This window comes from Panthera pardus, unplaced genomic scaffold, assembly GCF_024362965.1.
Source record: "Panthera pardus isolate Hobbes unplaced genomic scaffold, ASM2436296v1 HiC_scaffold_21, whole genome shotgun sequence".
In the NCBI taxonomy this organism is placed as follows: domain Eukaryota; kingdom Metazoa; phylum Chordata; class Mammalia; order Carnivora; family Felidae; genus Panthera; species Panthera pardus.
Window position 1 is genome coordinate 58,016,848 of NW_026526777.1, and position 17,553 is coordinate 58,034,400.

Below are 17,553 nucleotides of genomic sequence, written 5' to 3' on the forward strand. Positions count from 1 at the left end.
TTTATGTAAAAAAGGGGCCAATAAACTGACTCACGGGCAAATCCAGCCCATAAGAAACTTTTATTAAAACAGCCACGCCCATTCACCTACAGATTATGTGTGGCCACTTTTACACGACCACATCAGAGATGAGTAGCTACAACAGACACCAAGTGACCCACAAAGTCTAAAATAGTTACTATTTTGCCATTTCAAGAAAAAGTTTGCTGACCCATGTTTTAAGAAAGATCCCTCTGGCCACCCGATGGAAATCAGACTGTGTGAAGGCGGGGGTGGGAGCAGGGAGACCAAGAGTAGGTGCGTATGGTTATATCCCGAAGTAAAGTTCCAACCGCTGACGCAGTGAACCTGTGCATATGACTTGGTAAGTGCCGTGAGCTCAGTCGAGGTCGGGCTCTAGCACCCACCGCGGAGGGCACCATGGCTACCTAGAGCTCCGTGGGCCAAGGCCCAGAGGTATGAAGGGAAGTGTGTCAAGTGATGCTTCAGGGTTTCCTAAGTCATGTTAACACATCTGGACTCTGTCCTGAGAACAGGAGAGGCACGTTTTAAGGAGAGGAGTAAATTACCAGCTACTGAGACATTCTAGAAGAGGTTAGAATGGTCCAAACACACAATTACCATCTCTCCAAAGTCTATCAAAACTTCCAGGGGTCTCAGAACTGCCTTTACGTCTCAAGAAGTGGCCGGCCTGCACTAGAAGTCTTTGTAGGGGCCGCTTTTAGGCAAACAGGCTCGAGCAATGGACTGTTTAAAGGGCCCACAGCGACCACCTGGCTGGATACAGACAGGCCCACCAGGCGACCCACCTCAAAACAGCCAGAGGCCCTAAGTGACCCATGGGCTCCTTACAACCAGGCACAGCTACCAATAAAGGGAAAATTCCACGGCAGCCACACCTCCTCATCTCCTCCTTTAAAAACAGCCTCCACCCACTGCCTCCTTGCAGACAGCTTCTCCTCTGCCTGCCTGCCTGCCCCCGCTCCCCAGCCGCATGTTCAGTAAACCTCTATCTCCTTTGTTCTGCCTCAGGTGAATCCTCCCCCCCCGCCCCCCGCCTCTAACCGATCGTTGCCCCACATTTGGGGGCCCCCATCCAAAGCATACACCACATTCAGACACCACAGTCTTTACTGCTGTACTCATGGGAATGATTTTGCGTGCTGTTTTGAAAATGCAGAAGCTCAAACCCTATTCAGATCAAATGAGTAAGAATCTTCAAGGGGTAGGACCCAAGTATTTGTAGTTGACAAAGCCCAACCGGGGATCTGAAGTGCAGCCTTCGCTGAAGATCACAGCTCCACCAGGAAGAGGCCGCCCAGTACCTGTTCCCTGGGCCTCCCGGGAAGCCTTGTGGAGTAATGGAGGGGCTGGACTATTCTGGAGCCAGCCTGGGCTTACTTGATCGCCGTCCATTACTAACTCTCCTTGAGTACCTGTACACGCTCATGGTGCTCCAAGAACTGGAGACAAGGAGCAAAGGAGAGGAAAGGGGGGAATAACTGACTCATCAAGTAACCTGAGGTCTTAAGGATAAAAACAACTCTCGGGAACATCTTCCTTTCCAGTCTTTTACATAAGAGAAGCAAGAGGATGAGCTGACTAAACCAATTAGAAGGTGTTTTTGGTTGACGGCAAAAAGAACCAGAAACAAAGGAATCTTCACAGTGTGAGACATCTTCTCTAACACTCAAATCAAAGGAGGCTAGTAGCAGCTGTTGGCAAACAAACCACGTGAGCACCCGTACAAAACAGATTCTGCACAGACCAGAGAAGAATGTTTTCCATAGAAAAACTAAGGAAGAGCCCTTCGCCAGATAAACTCTTCAGAACAAGCAAGTTTTAAGAGTCCTAATTGGCAAATGTTCTAGAAAAGCTGCCTCCTCAAGTCTGAAATCTAGATGAATTTTAAGGGTTACTCACTGTTATTGAAGAAAATGGATCAAAAATCTTAGTCATTAATGTGATAATACAGGAGCCTAAAAGCTACCGCAAAAATATTTGGTTGGACTACTAACATTTTCTGTTTACGTTCCATGTTTATTTTTTGTTTTGACCATTTGAAAATCTCATTCTTTCCTGGTAGTAGTTAATATTTACAATTTCATGATTTTCTCCCCATCTCATAGGAGTTTCTTTCAATTCTTTAGATGTGCTCCACACTCTTTCTCCTCCAGGACTTCGAAAAATGCTACATACCCTTTACTTTGCCTGGAATATTTGTCCCTGCTCTCTCTGAGGAAGTGATATTTAATCCACCGCTTACAAAGACCTGAAGGATAAGCAAAGTGATCCTAACAAAAAGTGAGGATGGGAGGGGGACAGCATGATGATAAAGATCCTGAGGTGGAAAAGAGTTTGACATGCCCCCAAATTCAAAAAGGGCCAGAGTGGATGGAATGGACACAGAAGGAGAAAATACTGTGAATGAGCCTGTAAAGAAGCTTGAGATCAGATCACCCGGGGGGCTGCGTGTCGTATTTCTGATCTGAACGTATTCCTACAAGTGAACTTTCTAGGTCAGAGGGGAGTAAGGGCGTGGAACTCAGTTTCACACCTAGGCTTCACCATTCATCAGCTGCATGAGCCGGGGGGAGCTATTACGAATAAATAACCGACTTTCTAGAGGGTTGGAGCTCATCGGGAAACATCTGTGAAATGACTAGTATGGGGCCTGACACATTACAGCTACTCTAGAAACGATGGCCGCTGTTATTATTAAATAATAGGTAATACCCAACATATGAAGACATTTAATTTGTGAAATCAGTGAAGAACAACAAACGCTGTCTTGTTTGATAAATGTACTTTGTTTACAATGGATACTGGATCTTTTCTACTGTTACGAACACTGATTATATTCACTTCCTTCTTGAATATTAATTGTAACATATACGATTTTGTGTTTCTTTGGCATTGAACCTCACGGTTTATCATCGAAAACAAAAAGTATTTAAAAACCCATACTGAGGTATCTGTTTCGACCTTCACAGTAGCATGTAACACTTATTTTTGTCTGGGCTAGGAGTAATTTTGACCACATCTACCTTGAAAGGGTACCTTACTGTAGAACATAGCGTAAGGTTTATGGTATGATCCTCCACCCTGAGAAGAGAAGCACAGCTGATAAAAGGTTTTAAGTGACTCTGTCTTTTCATTTGGATGCTTTTCAATAAATTTGGTTCATGAGGAAGTAAGTTTACTGTACTAAGATCCAGGGTTCACAGAACTCCTAGCTCGGGAATTACATTGCCCTCGTTTTGTGGTTAAAGGAAATTGTACAAATCACTTTGAAGCAGATCGTAAATAACAGCATGTTTTTCAAACGTAACAATGGTTTGAATAATACAATGACAGTCCTTACCAGCTCTGATATGATTCAGTGAAGCCAACATCCTCAACATGAAAGAGGCTGGGACTGTGATGGTGTTTCTAGTCTCCTCCAGCATGAGTTCGTTTCGAGTTATAACCTGAGGCAAGTTAAACAACCAGGTCAAAGCAATGAAGTAACTACACGTTCCCATGAAGAGTAGGAGAACAGTAAAAAAATTAGCACGTCCTAAGAGGAATTACTTCATTCTTTCCATGTACGCTGTGTATATTTCCACCCTAAGGCTACTCGATGCCAGGTAATTAACTTGCAGTGAGGGAGGAACATCACAGAACGCTACTCTTTCAACTGGCAGCAAAGAGAAAGGTCACACTTTGAGGCTACTTAAAACATTCAAGAATTCAATGAATTTTTTCTTGTAACTTGTTTCCCCGAGCAGTCTACCTTGTGTCTGCTCATTATGTTCCCCTACGGCAGAGCTGATGCTCTTAGTGACGGAGGGGTGTGAAATTACTATCCCTGGGTCATTTGGATCTCTGGAGAAAACGTTACCTGGACTGAGGCAAAGTAATCTTGAAAAATAAAGTTTTGGATTAAGAGTTACCAATGAATTATATCTTAAGTACCAAGAACAGGACTAAATGATTACCCATAAACACCTAGGAATCTACTATACAGTCATGAGCAAAGGGGGAAAAAGAAAGAGGGAACCGCAAAGCGTGTGGCAAAGGAAAAAAGAAAGAAAGGAAAGCATGAGAGTAAGAGAAAGATGCTAATGTCATCAATGGTTCCCCAGCGATTTACACACTTTCAACTCATGGGGCACCCCCAGGGCCCTTTATAATCTTGCCCCAGGGAGCTGCTTTCTTACCCACTCACCCCTGGTTCGTTATTTACCTACCTTAGGACACCTTGGAACATGCTGATCCTTCATCTCAAGTGCTCCTTAGCTCCCTGTCTGCCTGGTGAACTCTGTCCAATTTGTACTTCCTCTGCAAAGACTCCCCCATCCCATCTACCCCATTTATAAGCACCTCTGCTCCTTGTCACAGGCTTCCAGAACACTGTGTTGTGTGCCTCCCTACATTCTGGCTGACTGTTCACAAGTCTGTCTTTCCCACCAGCCTAAAAGCTCTGAGGGAAGGTTTATTTTTTAAAATTCATTAGGGCGCCTGGGTGGCTCAGTCGGTTGGGCATCCGACTTTGGCTCAGGTCATGATCTCGCAAGTTTGTGGGTTCAAGGCCTGCGTTGGGCTCTGTGCAGACAGCTCAGAGCCTGGAGCCTGCTTCGGATTCTGTGTCTCCCTCTCCCTCTGCCCTCCCCGGCTTGCGCTCTGTCTCTCTCTCTCTCTCTCTCTCTCAAAAATAAACAATAAAAAAAAGTTAAAAAAAATAAAAATAAAAAAAAAAAATTCAGCACTGTGCCTGACATAGAAGTTATAAATGTCTACTAGAAAGCAGATGTGGGAACTGTGCCGTGAACTGTCAACCCTGGTCTAGAGCTCTGGCTTTCTAACTAACATTTCTCAGTAATGGACCCTCACTTTATGTTTTTAAGAGAATGCAGCATCTACTTGAGCTGCATTCACACAATGCAGAAACTCACAGAAACTCAACAGTTATGTCAGGAGCTAACTGATTAATGCCATGGACCCTTATTTTCACAAGAAATCTTCTATGAAAACCCACTAATAAAAACCCCAGCTGAAGTTAGGGAGGAAAAGCCCAGAATTCAGCGTTTGTGTCATCCACCTTCCCTCTTCTCATCCCACAAAAAACCTACAGCTTCACACAACCCAGTTTGAAAGCTGTTGGTTTAACAAGGAGCTGAAGAAATCTAAAATATAACAAAAAGGAAAAGATTCTCCAGTCATTTGTTCTGCTACTTATTTGGCTGTGATTATGGAGGGCAGCCAGAGTAAAACTATTTTCTTAAAAGGACAGAAGGTTTTTTAAATGACTCTTCATTGCAAAAGCACAGACAGTCAATCTGTTTTTCTTAAACTATAATACACTTAATCTGGTATTACCGATGAACAGTATTACAATTATCAAAATACCCTGATTTTTACTTCTCTAGTATTATAGGCATGTTATTGCTTCTTTTTCTTAAAATTCGACCTCCTCAATTAAATAAACTTGTTTATGTTACCAACTAATAATGAGCTGATGGGAGTCTTCTTGAGAAAGCATTTCAGGAATAAAGTGACATACACTCATTATAATAAGTAGAAGTAAAAAACTTACTTCATCAGCAAGTTTTCGGTTAAAAATCCTGGACTCTTCTAGTGGTGACCAGATCTTTATGTCATAATCTATGCCAGATGAGGCTAGAACTAGAAATAAAATGTGCATATTAATATAAAGCATAAAAACAAGCCATTAAGACATGCATATGCGTTATATATTATGCATGTATATATATGCATGTATGTATATGCATATACACATATGTACATGTACAGCAAAACTGAGCTGGAATGGAAATTGTACTGATATATTTGTTAACTGAAAATATGATTCTGAAGATTTTCTAAAAGTTACCCTGGAATATAATTTTAAGACTATCTTGAAATCACTCAAATTTCTTTCTTTTCCATCGCTCTTTTACGAGAAACATGGGCAGTGTCAAATGGAAGGCAAGAACGAGCCAAGCTCTCTCGTTCTGGTACATTAACTTGGCCACGTGAAGACTAAAAAGTCTTGGAGATTGAGTTTGGGGAAGTAATGCAAAGTTCAGTCAGCCAAAGCTCTTGCAACTGATAATACTTAGAGGAAATATTAGCAGGATAAACTATCTCCCCATACTTTCTGCCAAAAGGAGGTTCTAAGTGTTTTTTGGTTGAAACCCAATGAGAGTCATAACTGACTCTAGTGGCTGCCTTCTAGGATAATATGCATTATTTTTATATTAAAAACTAGCACAAAACTGGAGCTGATGTACAGATTTCTAGCCTTTGCCTTATAAACGGCCATCTTACTTGGGTCAAACGGATGTGGCTGCAGGCAGTTTACCACATGATTATCAGCTTCCAGAAGCATTAAATGCTCAGCAGTGTGACGATCCCAGATGAAGATATGGCCACAATCAGAACCACTCATTACAAAATTAGCACCCCAGAAATTGGCTTCTTTTATCTAAGGGTTTAGAAAAAGGAAATAAGAAGAAAACTCAAATCAGAGTTATTAAAACAAAGACTTATTCTATTCTGCAACTGAAAATATTAGAAAATAATAAAAAACTAGAAGAGAATCTTTGTCTTCTATTACTTTAAAAATGATACAGATTTTTCAGCAAGCATGATATGGCACTAAGTAATGAAAAGTTCCCCATGAACACAGAGATTCTGCTCTGTTCAATGCTGTATTTATAGGGCCTAAAACAGTACTTGGCGACACTAGGTGCTGAATTAGTAACTGCTAAATGAATGAATGGGATTTCTGGGACTGGGCAGTGTAATGGAAACTTCTACATATGTTGCTGACCTTTCCAAAAATGGTTCCATTTTAGGTTTATAATAAATACAGTTCATAGAAAAAAACGAATAGTTCCTTTTTCTATTTTGCTTTATGATAAAAGAACAAAAAGTACCAATCTTTTTATTAGCTATTCTCCCGCAACTGAGAAAGGATATAGCGTATTTACTTTTATGAAGCAACGAGACAAAGGAATAGGATATACTGGAATGGTTGTGACGCCATATGGATGATTTTGAATAAACCATCCAAAAATCTTTGTAGTTCAGGATTTTTTCGATCATTTCATCAGTAGCTGCCACTTTGCTATTTTTGCCAAAACAAAAGGGGAAGCCAGTTTTGTTGTTGCTTAGCGCTACTGTTATATTTACTTTTCTTTTTTTTCATTCCTATCCCCAATGGTTTTCATCTAAAATTTTAACCACAAGGTGTAAGAAGTGTGCATTGATCGCTTCTATTGATAATAAGCATTCAGTTTAGAAGGATTAAATCGATACTACCAAGGATACCTATAGAGAGAGCTAATTATCTCCCTACCCCAAATAACTTTTTTGTTAAGGAAGCTCTACACACAACGTGTGGCTTGAACTCAGGACACCAATATCAAGAGTCACACATTCTACCGAATGAGCAGGTATTCCCACAATGTAACTTTTTGCCTTTACTCTGAAGAGTAGATTAAAACTAATTCTATAGGTACTTTTGGATAACTCAATGAATGTATGAGGACAACACTTTCTAAATATGAATGGTTCAGAGTTAACAGTTATGCTGATCATCTTGCAAGATCTTCTTAATATGACACTGGGTATATAGACTTGTGGATTGTTAAGACTTGCACAGATCTTAGAGATCATCTGGTCTATTCTTATTTCATAAAGGCGGACACTAAAGTCTAGAGAGACAAAGTGACTAAAGCAAATCTTCACTTGTCAATCTTAAGAGTTGTAATTAAAGTCACTGGACTACATTTTGCAATGAGCCTGGATTTCATATATCTAAATCTTCCTCTCCAAACCAACAAAGGGTGCTAATACAAGCTAAAAACAAAAAAAAATCTACTAGGCCGGTAGACAGCAAGTGTGAGAAAGCAAGAAAGACACAACTGTTACTTGTACCAGCTAAAAAATTTTCAATTCTACAGTATTTCCTCAGTAGGGCAGAGTTTTCTTTAAACAGTAATGGTCTGGCAATATATTCTAGGACTAAAAGAACCAAGTTTGGGTAAAGAGGTGACTGCTCAGGTACAATAATGCTATCCCGGAAGCACACTGGCAACATAGGAAGATCACCGTTATGGAAAAACATTCATAGTCTGAATCTGCAGTTTGTCCAAAGAGTGCCATGAGCATTTGGTACCATTGTCCTGGAGTTGCGATGGCCCTTATAAACCATCTTTACTAGTGGCCTTCTAATGTTCAAAGTATCCAATTCTTCCATTTCTTTCCTTTCTTTTCTCCGCCTGAAGAACTCCTGAATGCGGGCAACAGCAGAGCGTCTACGAATTCCATATTAAAAGAAAAAACAAAAATAAATGAAAAAAAAATCCACAGGCCACTACAGAGTGAAAACGAGGAACATTAAAATACGGTAAAGTCTAGAAAACATTTAAACTAAACATTATCTCAATAGGGCATCCCCAACCGAAGCATAAAAAGGCAAACACAACAGTGAGACTACATCAGACTAGTCGAGTTACTAAAAATATTTTAGTGAAAAGATCACTTAGAAATTTGGTACTGGTTGAGAGTAAAGGAAATCGCATGCGGCACACTGGTTTTTAAAGGGCTATTTTATAAAAACGTAATATAGACAAAATTAATAGGCAATTTATTACAAATATAACAAATCCTACTCAGTATCATTTTTCTTCTCCATATTAGGAAATGTAAAGGCATAAAGAGAAACGAGGAGAAACAAAGGGTAACATATAATAGTGGGTAAACTTGTTTTGAGTGTTTGTTCACGATGTTCCCAGCAAAGAACAGACTAGTCAAAAAAAGAGAACAGTAATATATATATACAATAACACAAGGACTTTCGGATGGATTCTATTCTATATGGAGTCCATATTAGAGTATAGATTTGGAGCTAATGAGGCAGACTCTCCTCTCCTCAGAACTGAGCTGGTTACAGAGCTGGAGACTGAAGAATAATGGGTTCTCTTTAAGGCTAATTTAATTATTAGAAGAAACTTTTCCTAACATATGATATACTTGGTAAGTTTGTTAGTTTTGTTATTCAAAACACTGTCTTTTGGAGCACCTGGGTGGCTTAGTCGGTTAAGCGTCTGACTTCAGCTCAGGCCATGATCTCGCAGTCCGTGGGTTCGAGCCCTGCATCAGGCTCTATGCTGACCAGCTCAGAGCCTAGGGCCTGCTTCAGATTCTGTGTCTCCCTCTCTCTCTGCCCCTCCCCAGCTTGCTCTCTGTCTCCCCATCTCTCTCAAAAATATTCTATTTTGACATATAATAGACCGAAAAGTTCTACAAATCAGTAAGAAAAATGAACACTGCAACAGAAAAATAGGCAAAGGACAGGAGTAGGGAAACTATAGAAGAAATGAATAGTCAGCAAATGTACAAAAGGATACTGAGACTCACTTATAATAAGATAAAAATAAAAAAAAATTGAGGGGCGCCTGGATGGCTCAGTTGGTTGGGTGTCCAACTTCAGCTGAGGTCATAATCTCCCAGTTTGTGGGTTCAAGCCCCACATCAGGCTCTGTGCTGACAGCTCAGAGCCTGGAGCCTGCTTCGGATTCTGTGTCTCCCCTTCTCTCTGCCCCTCCCCTGCTCACATTGTCTCTCTCTCTCAAAAATAAATAAAAAACATTAAAAAAAACTGACTTCTTTGTACATCTACCAGATCAAAAAGATTTTAATGTCTATCAGACTGCCAGGAGTACAGAAAACAAATGCTATGGCAGGGGTCTGGAAGTGGTTCTATATATATAACAAAAACAGAGTGAACTCCTTCACTGCAAATTTTTCATTGAAGAACACATACATGGGAAGGCATAAAATCCTAAGTGTGCAGCACAATGCATTTTCACAAATGAAACAAGCCCATGTAACCAGCACCAGAATGGAGCAACAGAGCATAACCAGAGTTCCAGAATTCTCCTAGTGCTTCATTCCCACCATCGCTCTGCCCTTAAAGGAAACCACTATTCTGACTTCGAACAGTATGAATTACCTCTGCATGTTTGTGAACACTAATTAAATGGAATCAGAGGAGATATATTTTTGTGTCTAGTTTCTTTAGCTCAACATTATGTTTGTAAGATTCATCCATGTTGTCTTATTTCGCTGTAGTAACTCATCCCCTTTGCTGTCGACTACTACTTTATAAATATATTATAACTTATGTATTCATTCAACTGTTGGCGGACACTGGGCTGTTCACAGTTTTTGATTACTGAGTTAGTGCTACCATCAGTGTCGGCTCATGTCCTTGGCAAACATATGTACCTATTTCTGCTGGGTATATATCTAGGTGTAAAACGGCCGGACCAGAGCATGTGCATATGTTCACCTTTAATAGAAACTTTCAAACAATTTTCCAAAGTGGGTACACCAAGTTATACTCCCACCAGCAATATACTGAGTTCCTGTTCACTACAAATTAAATAGTATCTATTAAAATTTTAAATGAATTTGCTTTGATGCAATTTTACTTTTAAAGAATGTATACTGTACAAAACTTAAGCAAATATACAAACATATATACATGTATACACATATATGTGTAATATAAGTTTTTGCTGTACTACTTTGAGAAAGATTGGAAATAATCTAAATTTTATGTGGAAAGGATAGATTAAATAATGTTACATCCATACATTGGAATATTTACACCACCATTAAAAAAGATAAGGAAGATCCATAAAATAACCACATGAATAATGTTGGTATTATACTGCCAAAACTGTAACATAGGTTAATGAATAATTCTTAGAGAAAAAATTCTATATATGCATAGAAAGGGCCTAGAAAACGGACACCAAATTGTAACACGTTTGGTTTTTTTTTTTTAACATTTATTTATTTTTGAGACAGAGACAGAGCATGAATGGGGGAGGGTCAGAGAGAGGGAGACACAGAATCTGAAACAGGCTCCAGGCTCCGAGCTGTCAGCACAGAGCCCGATGCGGGGCTCGAACTCACTGACCGCGAGATCATGACCTGAGCTGAAGTCGGCCGCTTAACCGACTGAGCCACCCAGGTGCCCCTGTAACACGTTTTTAAAACAATTATATAACAATTTTGTACTCCCACTTTTATAATAAAAAGGTATTTTCTTTTTTATAAAAGGATATACCATAAGTTATACAGGCTTATTTAAAAGTGCTTTAAAAACTTTATCCTATGCTTTGTATATCTAATAAAAGGGGGCACAGGGATACACATAACATTTTAGAATCAGATATAATTAGAAACTTCCAGGCAAAAAGATGACATATTTAGCTTATTACGATTTTCTGATTGGGAGCTCTCAAACGCTCTCAAAAAAACCCCACAATTAATATGTTGGATCTTTCTTTTTTCCTGAATTGGAAGAAAAGTCACTCTGAATCAGTTAAAAATATATGATTAGCAAAAAACCAATAAAGAAAAAGACTCTTTTGCTAACAAAGCAGAATATCAGGTAGCAGTGGAAACAGCAATGACCTTGCCAACAAACCAAGGGCCTCAGAGCTATAAATGAAAAATAAATTATATGACAAATTATGAATTTAGATAGAAGCTCAAATTACTTAAAACAAAATGTGTGGGCAAAGTTATAAAGCTAAATGATTAATGAAGTGGTAATAATAAAGAACTAGTAAAGACAGTACCGGATCAAAAATGTTCATTTCATTTAAAAGTTAGCTCTAGAATATGGTCTAATTTACTGCTTAGTGTTTGTTTGATCTGACCATCCTGATTTCAAAATCTGGATGTCAAGTTATATGGTTTGTATTATATAGTTCTGATCTAAAATTAGGGCACCTGCCACCATGTCACTACAGGAAAACTATCTAAGAGAAAAAGCTTCAAGTGCAGAAATTTCAAATTAGAGAATAAAAAGTAACTGTGGATGCCATATCTACATATACAATCAGGTAATGTCCAACTCAGCTGACATTTCTAAAGAAATGATCTTAGAAAGAATACACTGAAACAACTTTCCTAGAGGATATTTCACAGGAAACATTGAAAAAATATTGGTCATTGAAAATCATTTGTACTTTATTACTTTGCAAATTTGATCAAATGAAAATCAAAATGACACATACATATGAAGAACACCAATCAGCAAACAAATATTTATTAAAAGCCTACCATTTGCAAAGTTGTTTGGGGGAATATCAGCTATTCTTTTATAAGAGCTTAGGCTAGTTTTGGAGCACAGTTTAAAAGTCATAAAAGGCATTATAAAGTTAAATAAGCATATGCAATTTCAGAAGTGAACAGTAAAATAATAATAATGAGTATAAATCCCAACCCAATGGGAAAAAAAATAAAGAAAAAGGCAAAACCAAAAAAAAGGATAAAAACCTTAATTCCAAAAAAGGCAAGAAAGTAAAAAAATAAATAAATAAAACAGGATAATTAGAAGACGTTGGAAAGTTTAAATACAGCCATAATGATAGTAGATTTAAATAGACTAAATTCACCAATGGAGAAAAAAGAGAATGTCTAGGATACACCTCAAGTATGAGGACAAGGAAAAGCTTCAAGTGAAAGGGTCTTACACAAATACTAATCAAATGAAAGGTGGCTTAGCTACATTAATATCAGACAAAACAGATGAGGATAAAAAGCATTAAGCATTAGATGAGGATAAAAAGCATTAAGAATAGAGACGATTACTAATACATAAGAAGTTCAATTTACCAGGAAGATATAACAATTTAACATATATGCACTCAGTAGCCTCAAAAATGCATTTTAAAAGAAAATGACATAACTGCAAGGAGAATGAGACAAATCTTCCAATACAGTGAAGACTTTAACACACCTCTCTCGCTACTTTGTAAGTCAAGCTGACAAAACCACACAAACAGCAAAGATATAAATTTTAACACAATGAACAGTCTTGATCTAATGGTCACATATGAAATTCCACATTAAAAATTAGAGTAATATTCTTTTCAAGGGCCCATGAAAGATTTACGAATTTGACATGTACAAGGCCACAAAGGCAGTTTCTACAAATTTCAAAGAATGCATCTAACACCAACTACATTCTCTGATCACAAGTCAGATGTTAATGAAAAAAAAACTAAATTTTTACAACTTTAATTTAGAAAAAAAAGAAAAAAAACTATAAAGTAATCTCAAAGAAAATAGAAGAAAGGAAATGATAAAGAGAGAAAAAGGAGAAATAAAAAACAGAAAGAATAACAATATAGAGTTCCGCCATGACGATGAAGAAAAAATTAAGGGGGTTTAAATAAATAATGTTATGAATAAAAAGGTCATTATAACTCAAGACAGTAGAAATGAAATAGACAATAAAAATACTATAATAACAAATTTCCAAACTTAGATGAATTGACACATTTTTTAAAAACCTCTTAAAACTGACTAAAGAAGAAAGAGATCATGCAAATAGTCTACAGCTATTAAAGAAGTAAAATAATACTTAAAAACCATCTCCAAAAGAAAAAAACTAGGTCCAGCTGGTGTTATAGGTATAATCTACTAAACTTTTAAAGAAAAGATCATTCCAACCTTATACAAACTCTACCAGGGAAAGGAAAAATAGGAAATATTTTTCTCTACTTATGTTTAGTGTAACTTTTTACCAAAAATAGGATGAGGAAAATATAAGAAAAAAATTTCATTCCAAATATAGATACAAAAATCCTTCGCAAAATATCAGCAAATCAAATCCACCAATGTATCAGAAAGATAATACATCATGATCAAGTTAGGTTTATCCCAGGAATACAAAGATTGTTTAACTCAGTTCTGTATGTAAGGATCTTGAAAGTCCTTACTCCAAACTCACAAGTAAAAAGCTGAACAGACTGAAAAATCAACAACTCTTCTTGGATCTGTAAGAAAGGGGAGGACACAGGGCAAACTGCTATCCCTAAGACTGGAGAGAAAAACAGGCAAACAGGGAGTCATAGCTTAGCAAAGAAGAGACTTGAAGGTAAGAACACCTGAACTGTGATTGAGGGACTGCTGGAGGCTCAGTGTGGACAGCTCTAAGAGTTAAAAACGCCAGGGGAACCCAGTCATAGGGTGCCCCCCACCCCCAAAATTTTCAGATTTACCTCCAGGAGCCAGATCAGATTGCCACACTAAATACTGGAGAAAAATCCCCTTGAGTTTCTGGCAGGGAGAGGGTAAGAGGAAGTATTCTGAAATATGCCAGAGCATTCTCTTCTTCTTATAAGGTCTGCTCTTAGTGGAAAGGGTAAGTTTCTGGCAGGGAGAGGGTAAGAGGAAGTATTCTGAAATATGCCAGAGCATTCTCTTCTTCTTATAAGGTCTGCTCTTAGTGGAAACTAGTTAACCAGAGTCCAATGTGCTGGGGTACTATCAGAGTCCAACTAACCTAGGGGAGGGAAATAGCCAACTACAGCTCTCTACAGGATGACCCTGGTCATCCTAGCCCACCTAAAGGGAAAGAAAAAAATAACCTAATGAACACTTGTAAAGTCCAGAGATGTATGTTCACTAAAAGACTGAGAACGAATCATAAGATTAAGAATGCTTCCTCTCCCCCATGCCTTACAACCACATTGCTAAAGGTTTAGAGCAGTTCCTTTTACACAGAACGCTATACACATTTGAAGAGACAGAGAAAGCATCAGAACCAGACATGACAGGGATGTTGGAATTATCAGACCAGGAATTTAAAACAATTATGATTTGATTATAATTAATGAAGGGCTCTAATGGATTAGGTACACAACACGCGAGAACAGATGGCCAATGTAAGCAGAACGCTGGAAATCCTAAGAAAGAAGTAAAAAGAAATGCCAGAGATAAAACAAAGCACTGTAACAGAAATGAAGGATGCTTTTGATAGGTTTGTTAATAGACTGGACATGACTGAGAAAAATCCTTGACCTAGAGGATATATCAATAGAATCCTTGAAAACCAAAAAGCAAAGAAAACAAAGACTGGACAAAAACCCAATCAAACCAAATATTCAAGGACTGTGGGATAACTAAATAGATATGACATAAGCGTAATGGGAATACAAGAAGGTGGAGGAAAAAAAAAGAAGAGAAATATTTGAAACAATAATGACTGAGAATTTCTACAAATTAATGTCAGACACCAAATCACAGATCCAGGAAGCCTAGAGAACACCAAGCAGGATAAATACCAAAACAAAACAAAACAAACACAAAAAACAAAAAACAAAAAAAACCCCAGAAAACAACAAAATCAAAAAAACCCAAAGCAAACCAAAACCAAAATCTTATACCTATGCGTATCATTTTTAAAATACAGAAAATCAAAGATTAAAAAAATCCTGGAGGAAGCCAGAGGAAAATAAACATCTTACCTAGAGAGGAAAAAAAAATAAGAATCACATCCAATTTCTCCTCAGAAACTATGAAGCAATAAGGGAACAAAGTAAAATATTTAAAGCACTGACAGAAAAAAAAAAAAAAAATCACCAACCTAGAATTCTATGCCCTGCAAAATGATCCTTCTTGTGAATGAGAAATAAAGACTTTCTCAAATAAAAGGAAAGGAATTTGTTGCCAGTAGACCTGCCTTGCAAAATTGTTATAGAGAAGAAAAAATATGTAAATCAGACATATGGATCTATATAAACAAAGAACATCAAAGAAGGAATAAGTGAAGATTAAAAATAAAAACTTCATTTTTTTAATTAAAAATTTTTTTTAAATGTTTATTTACTTTTGAGACAGAGAGAGACAGATTGTAAGTGGGCAAGAGAGGGAGACACAGAATCCGAAGGAGGCTCCAGGCTCTGAGCTGTTAGTCCAGAGCCTGACGTGGGGCTCAAACTCACAAACCATGATATCATGACCTGAGCCGAGGTCAGACGCTTAACCAACTGAACCACCCAAGTACCCCTAAACTTTCATTTTTCTTACTCTTAGTTTACCTAACAGATAAGTTTCTTCAAAATAATAATAATAGCAATAATGTATTCCATTATGTATGTTGATGTAATATATCTTATGTGTATATATGCTTATGTATGCTTATATTAAAGTGAAATGAAAGGCAGCAATGATACAAGGGACACAAGAAGGAATCAGGATTTTGTTATCATATAATACTCACGCTACCTGTGAAGTGGTGTAGTATGATTTGAGAGTGGATTGGATTAGTTGTAAATGTACACGGCAAACTCTACGGCAACCACTAAAAAAGATTTAAAAAAGAATTGTAGCTGATATGTTAAGAAAGGAGAGAAAATGGAATCATATAAAATGCTGAATTCAAACCACAAAAGGCAGAAAAAAAGGAAAAGACAAAAAATAGGAACAAAGAACAAATAGAAAACTATAATGAATATGCTAGACATTAATCCAATTATATCAATAGTCACCTTGAATGTCAATGTTCTAAATTACACCAATTAAAAAACAGATTATCAGAATGGATCAAAAAATATGACCCAGCTATCTGTTGTCTACAAGAAATCCACTTAAAAATAAATAAAGAAATCCATTTAAAAATAAATAATTAAAAAAATAAAGAGATTAAAAGTAGATAAATGTATGGAGAAAAATATCCCATGTTAAATACTAAACAAAAGAAAGCAAGATTAACTATATTTCTTTTGGACAGAGCAGACTTCAAAGTAAGCCAAGTTATCAGGGATAAAGAAGGGCATTAAATAACATCAAGGGAGTCAATTCTCCACGAACAATCTTCAATGTGTATGTGCCTATCTAGAGAGGGTCAAAACACATGAGGAAAAAACTGACAAATGCAAGGAGAAATAAACGAATCCACTACTGTCGTTGGGAGGCTTCAACACCTTTGTCTCAGAAAGGGGCAGATCCGGGAGGCAGACAGTAAAGCCATAGCTGCACTCAACAACTGGTTGAGTTGATCCAACTGATCAACTGGATATAATGGACAACTACTGACTACTTCATGCAACAACAGCAGAATACACATTCTTCTCGAGTTGAACGTACATCAATATACACTACGTTCTGGGTCATAAGACACATGTTAAAGGCTGTTTAATATTAGAACATTTGTAAGTGTATTAGCTGGCTAAAGGAGAAAAAATAGAACTCAATAGATGAAGAGTTAGGTGACTGATTAAATCAATACTCGTTCATGATAAAAACTGTTAGTAAACTAGGACAGCCTAGGTAGGGAAGCCCCCTAACCTCATAGGAGGTATCTACAAAACCCCTGAAACACCAGTACAAATAAACTCATGTAGGCACTTTTTTCAAAATCAGGAGCAAGGTATGATTCTTACTATCCTCATTAACCAATACCCAGTAAGCAATAAGAATGAAAAGGAGGAAAGAAAACTCCTTTTTGGAACGATATGACTGTCTACATAAAAAAGCTTAAAAGAATTTATATGCTAACTAATAAATATAACAGAAAAACACTTGGGTAGATATAAGATCATTACATAAATCAACTGCATTTCTAAACACCAGCAACAAACTATCAACAGAGTATGAGTTTAAAAAAAAAAGGGAGGCATAAGTTTAAAAAAATTCATTTACAATGGTAACAAAAATGAAAGTATCTATAAATAAGTTAAAAACCGATAT

At 37.4% G+C, this 17,553-nt stretch overlaps 1 protein-coding gene across 8 annotated transcripts in view; it reads right to left on the reverse strand.

Moving 5' to 3' along the window:
• The window catches only part of DCAF6 (DDB1 and CUL4 associated factor 6), a 133,492-nt gene that overhangs the window by 4,246 nt on the left and 111,693 nt on the right, over nucleotides 1-17,553 (reverse strand). For all 8 annotated transcript variants that reach the window (XM_053909324.1, XM_053909323.1, XM_019423701.2 and 5 more), the window contains 4 exons: nucleotides 8,168-8,306; nucleotides 6,313-6,469; nucleotides 5,579-5,667; nucleotides 3,365-3,470 (listed from right to left, as the gene is read on the reverse strand). In XM_053909324.1, the coding sequence (XP_053765299.1) occupies nucleotides 3,365-3,470; nucleotides 5,579-5,667; nucleotides 6,313-6,469; nucleotides 8,168-8,306 (491 nt within the window). The remainder of the gene's footprint in view (nucleotides 1-3,364; nucleotides 3,471-5,578; nucleotides 5,668-6,312; nucleotides 6,470-8,167; nucleotides 8,307-17,553) is intronic.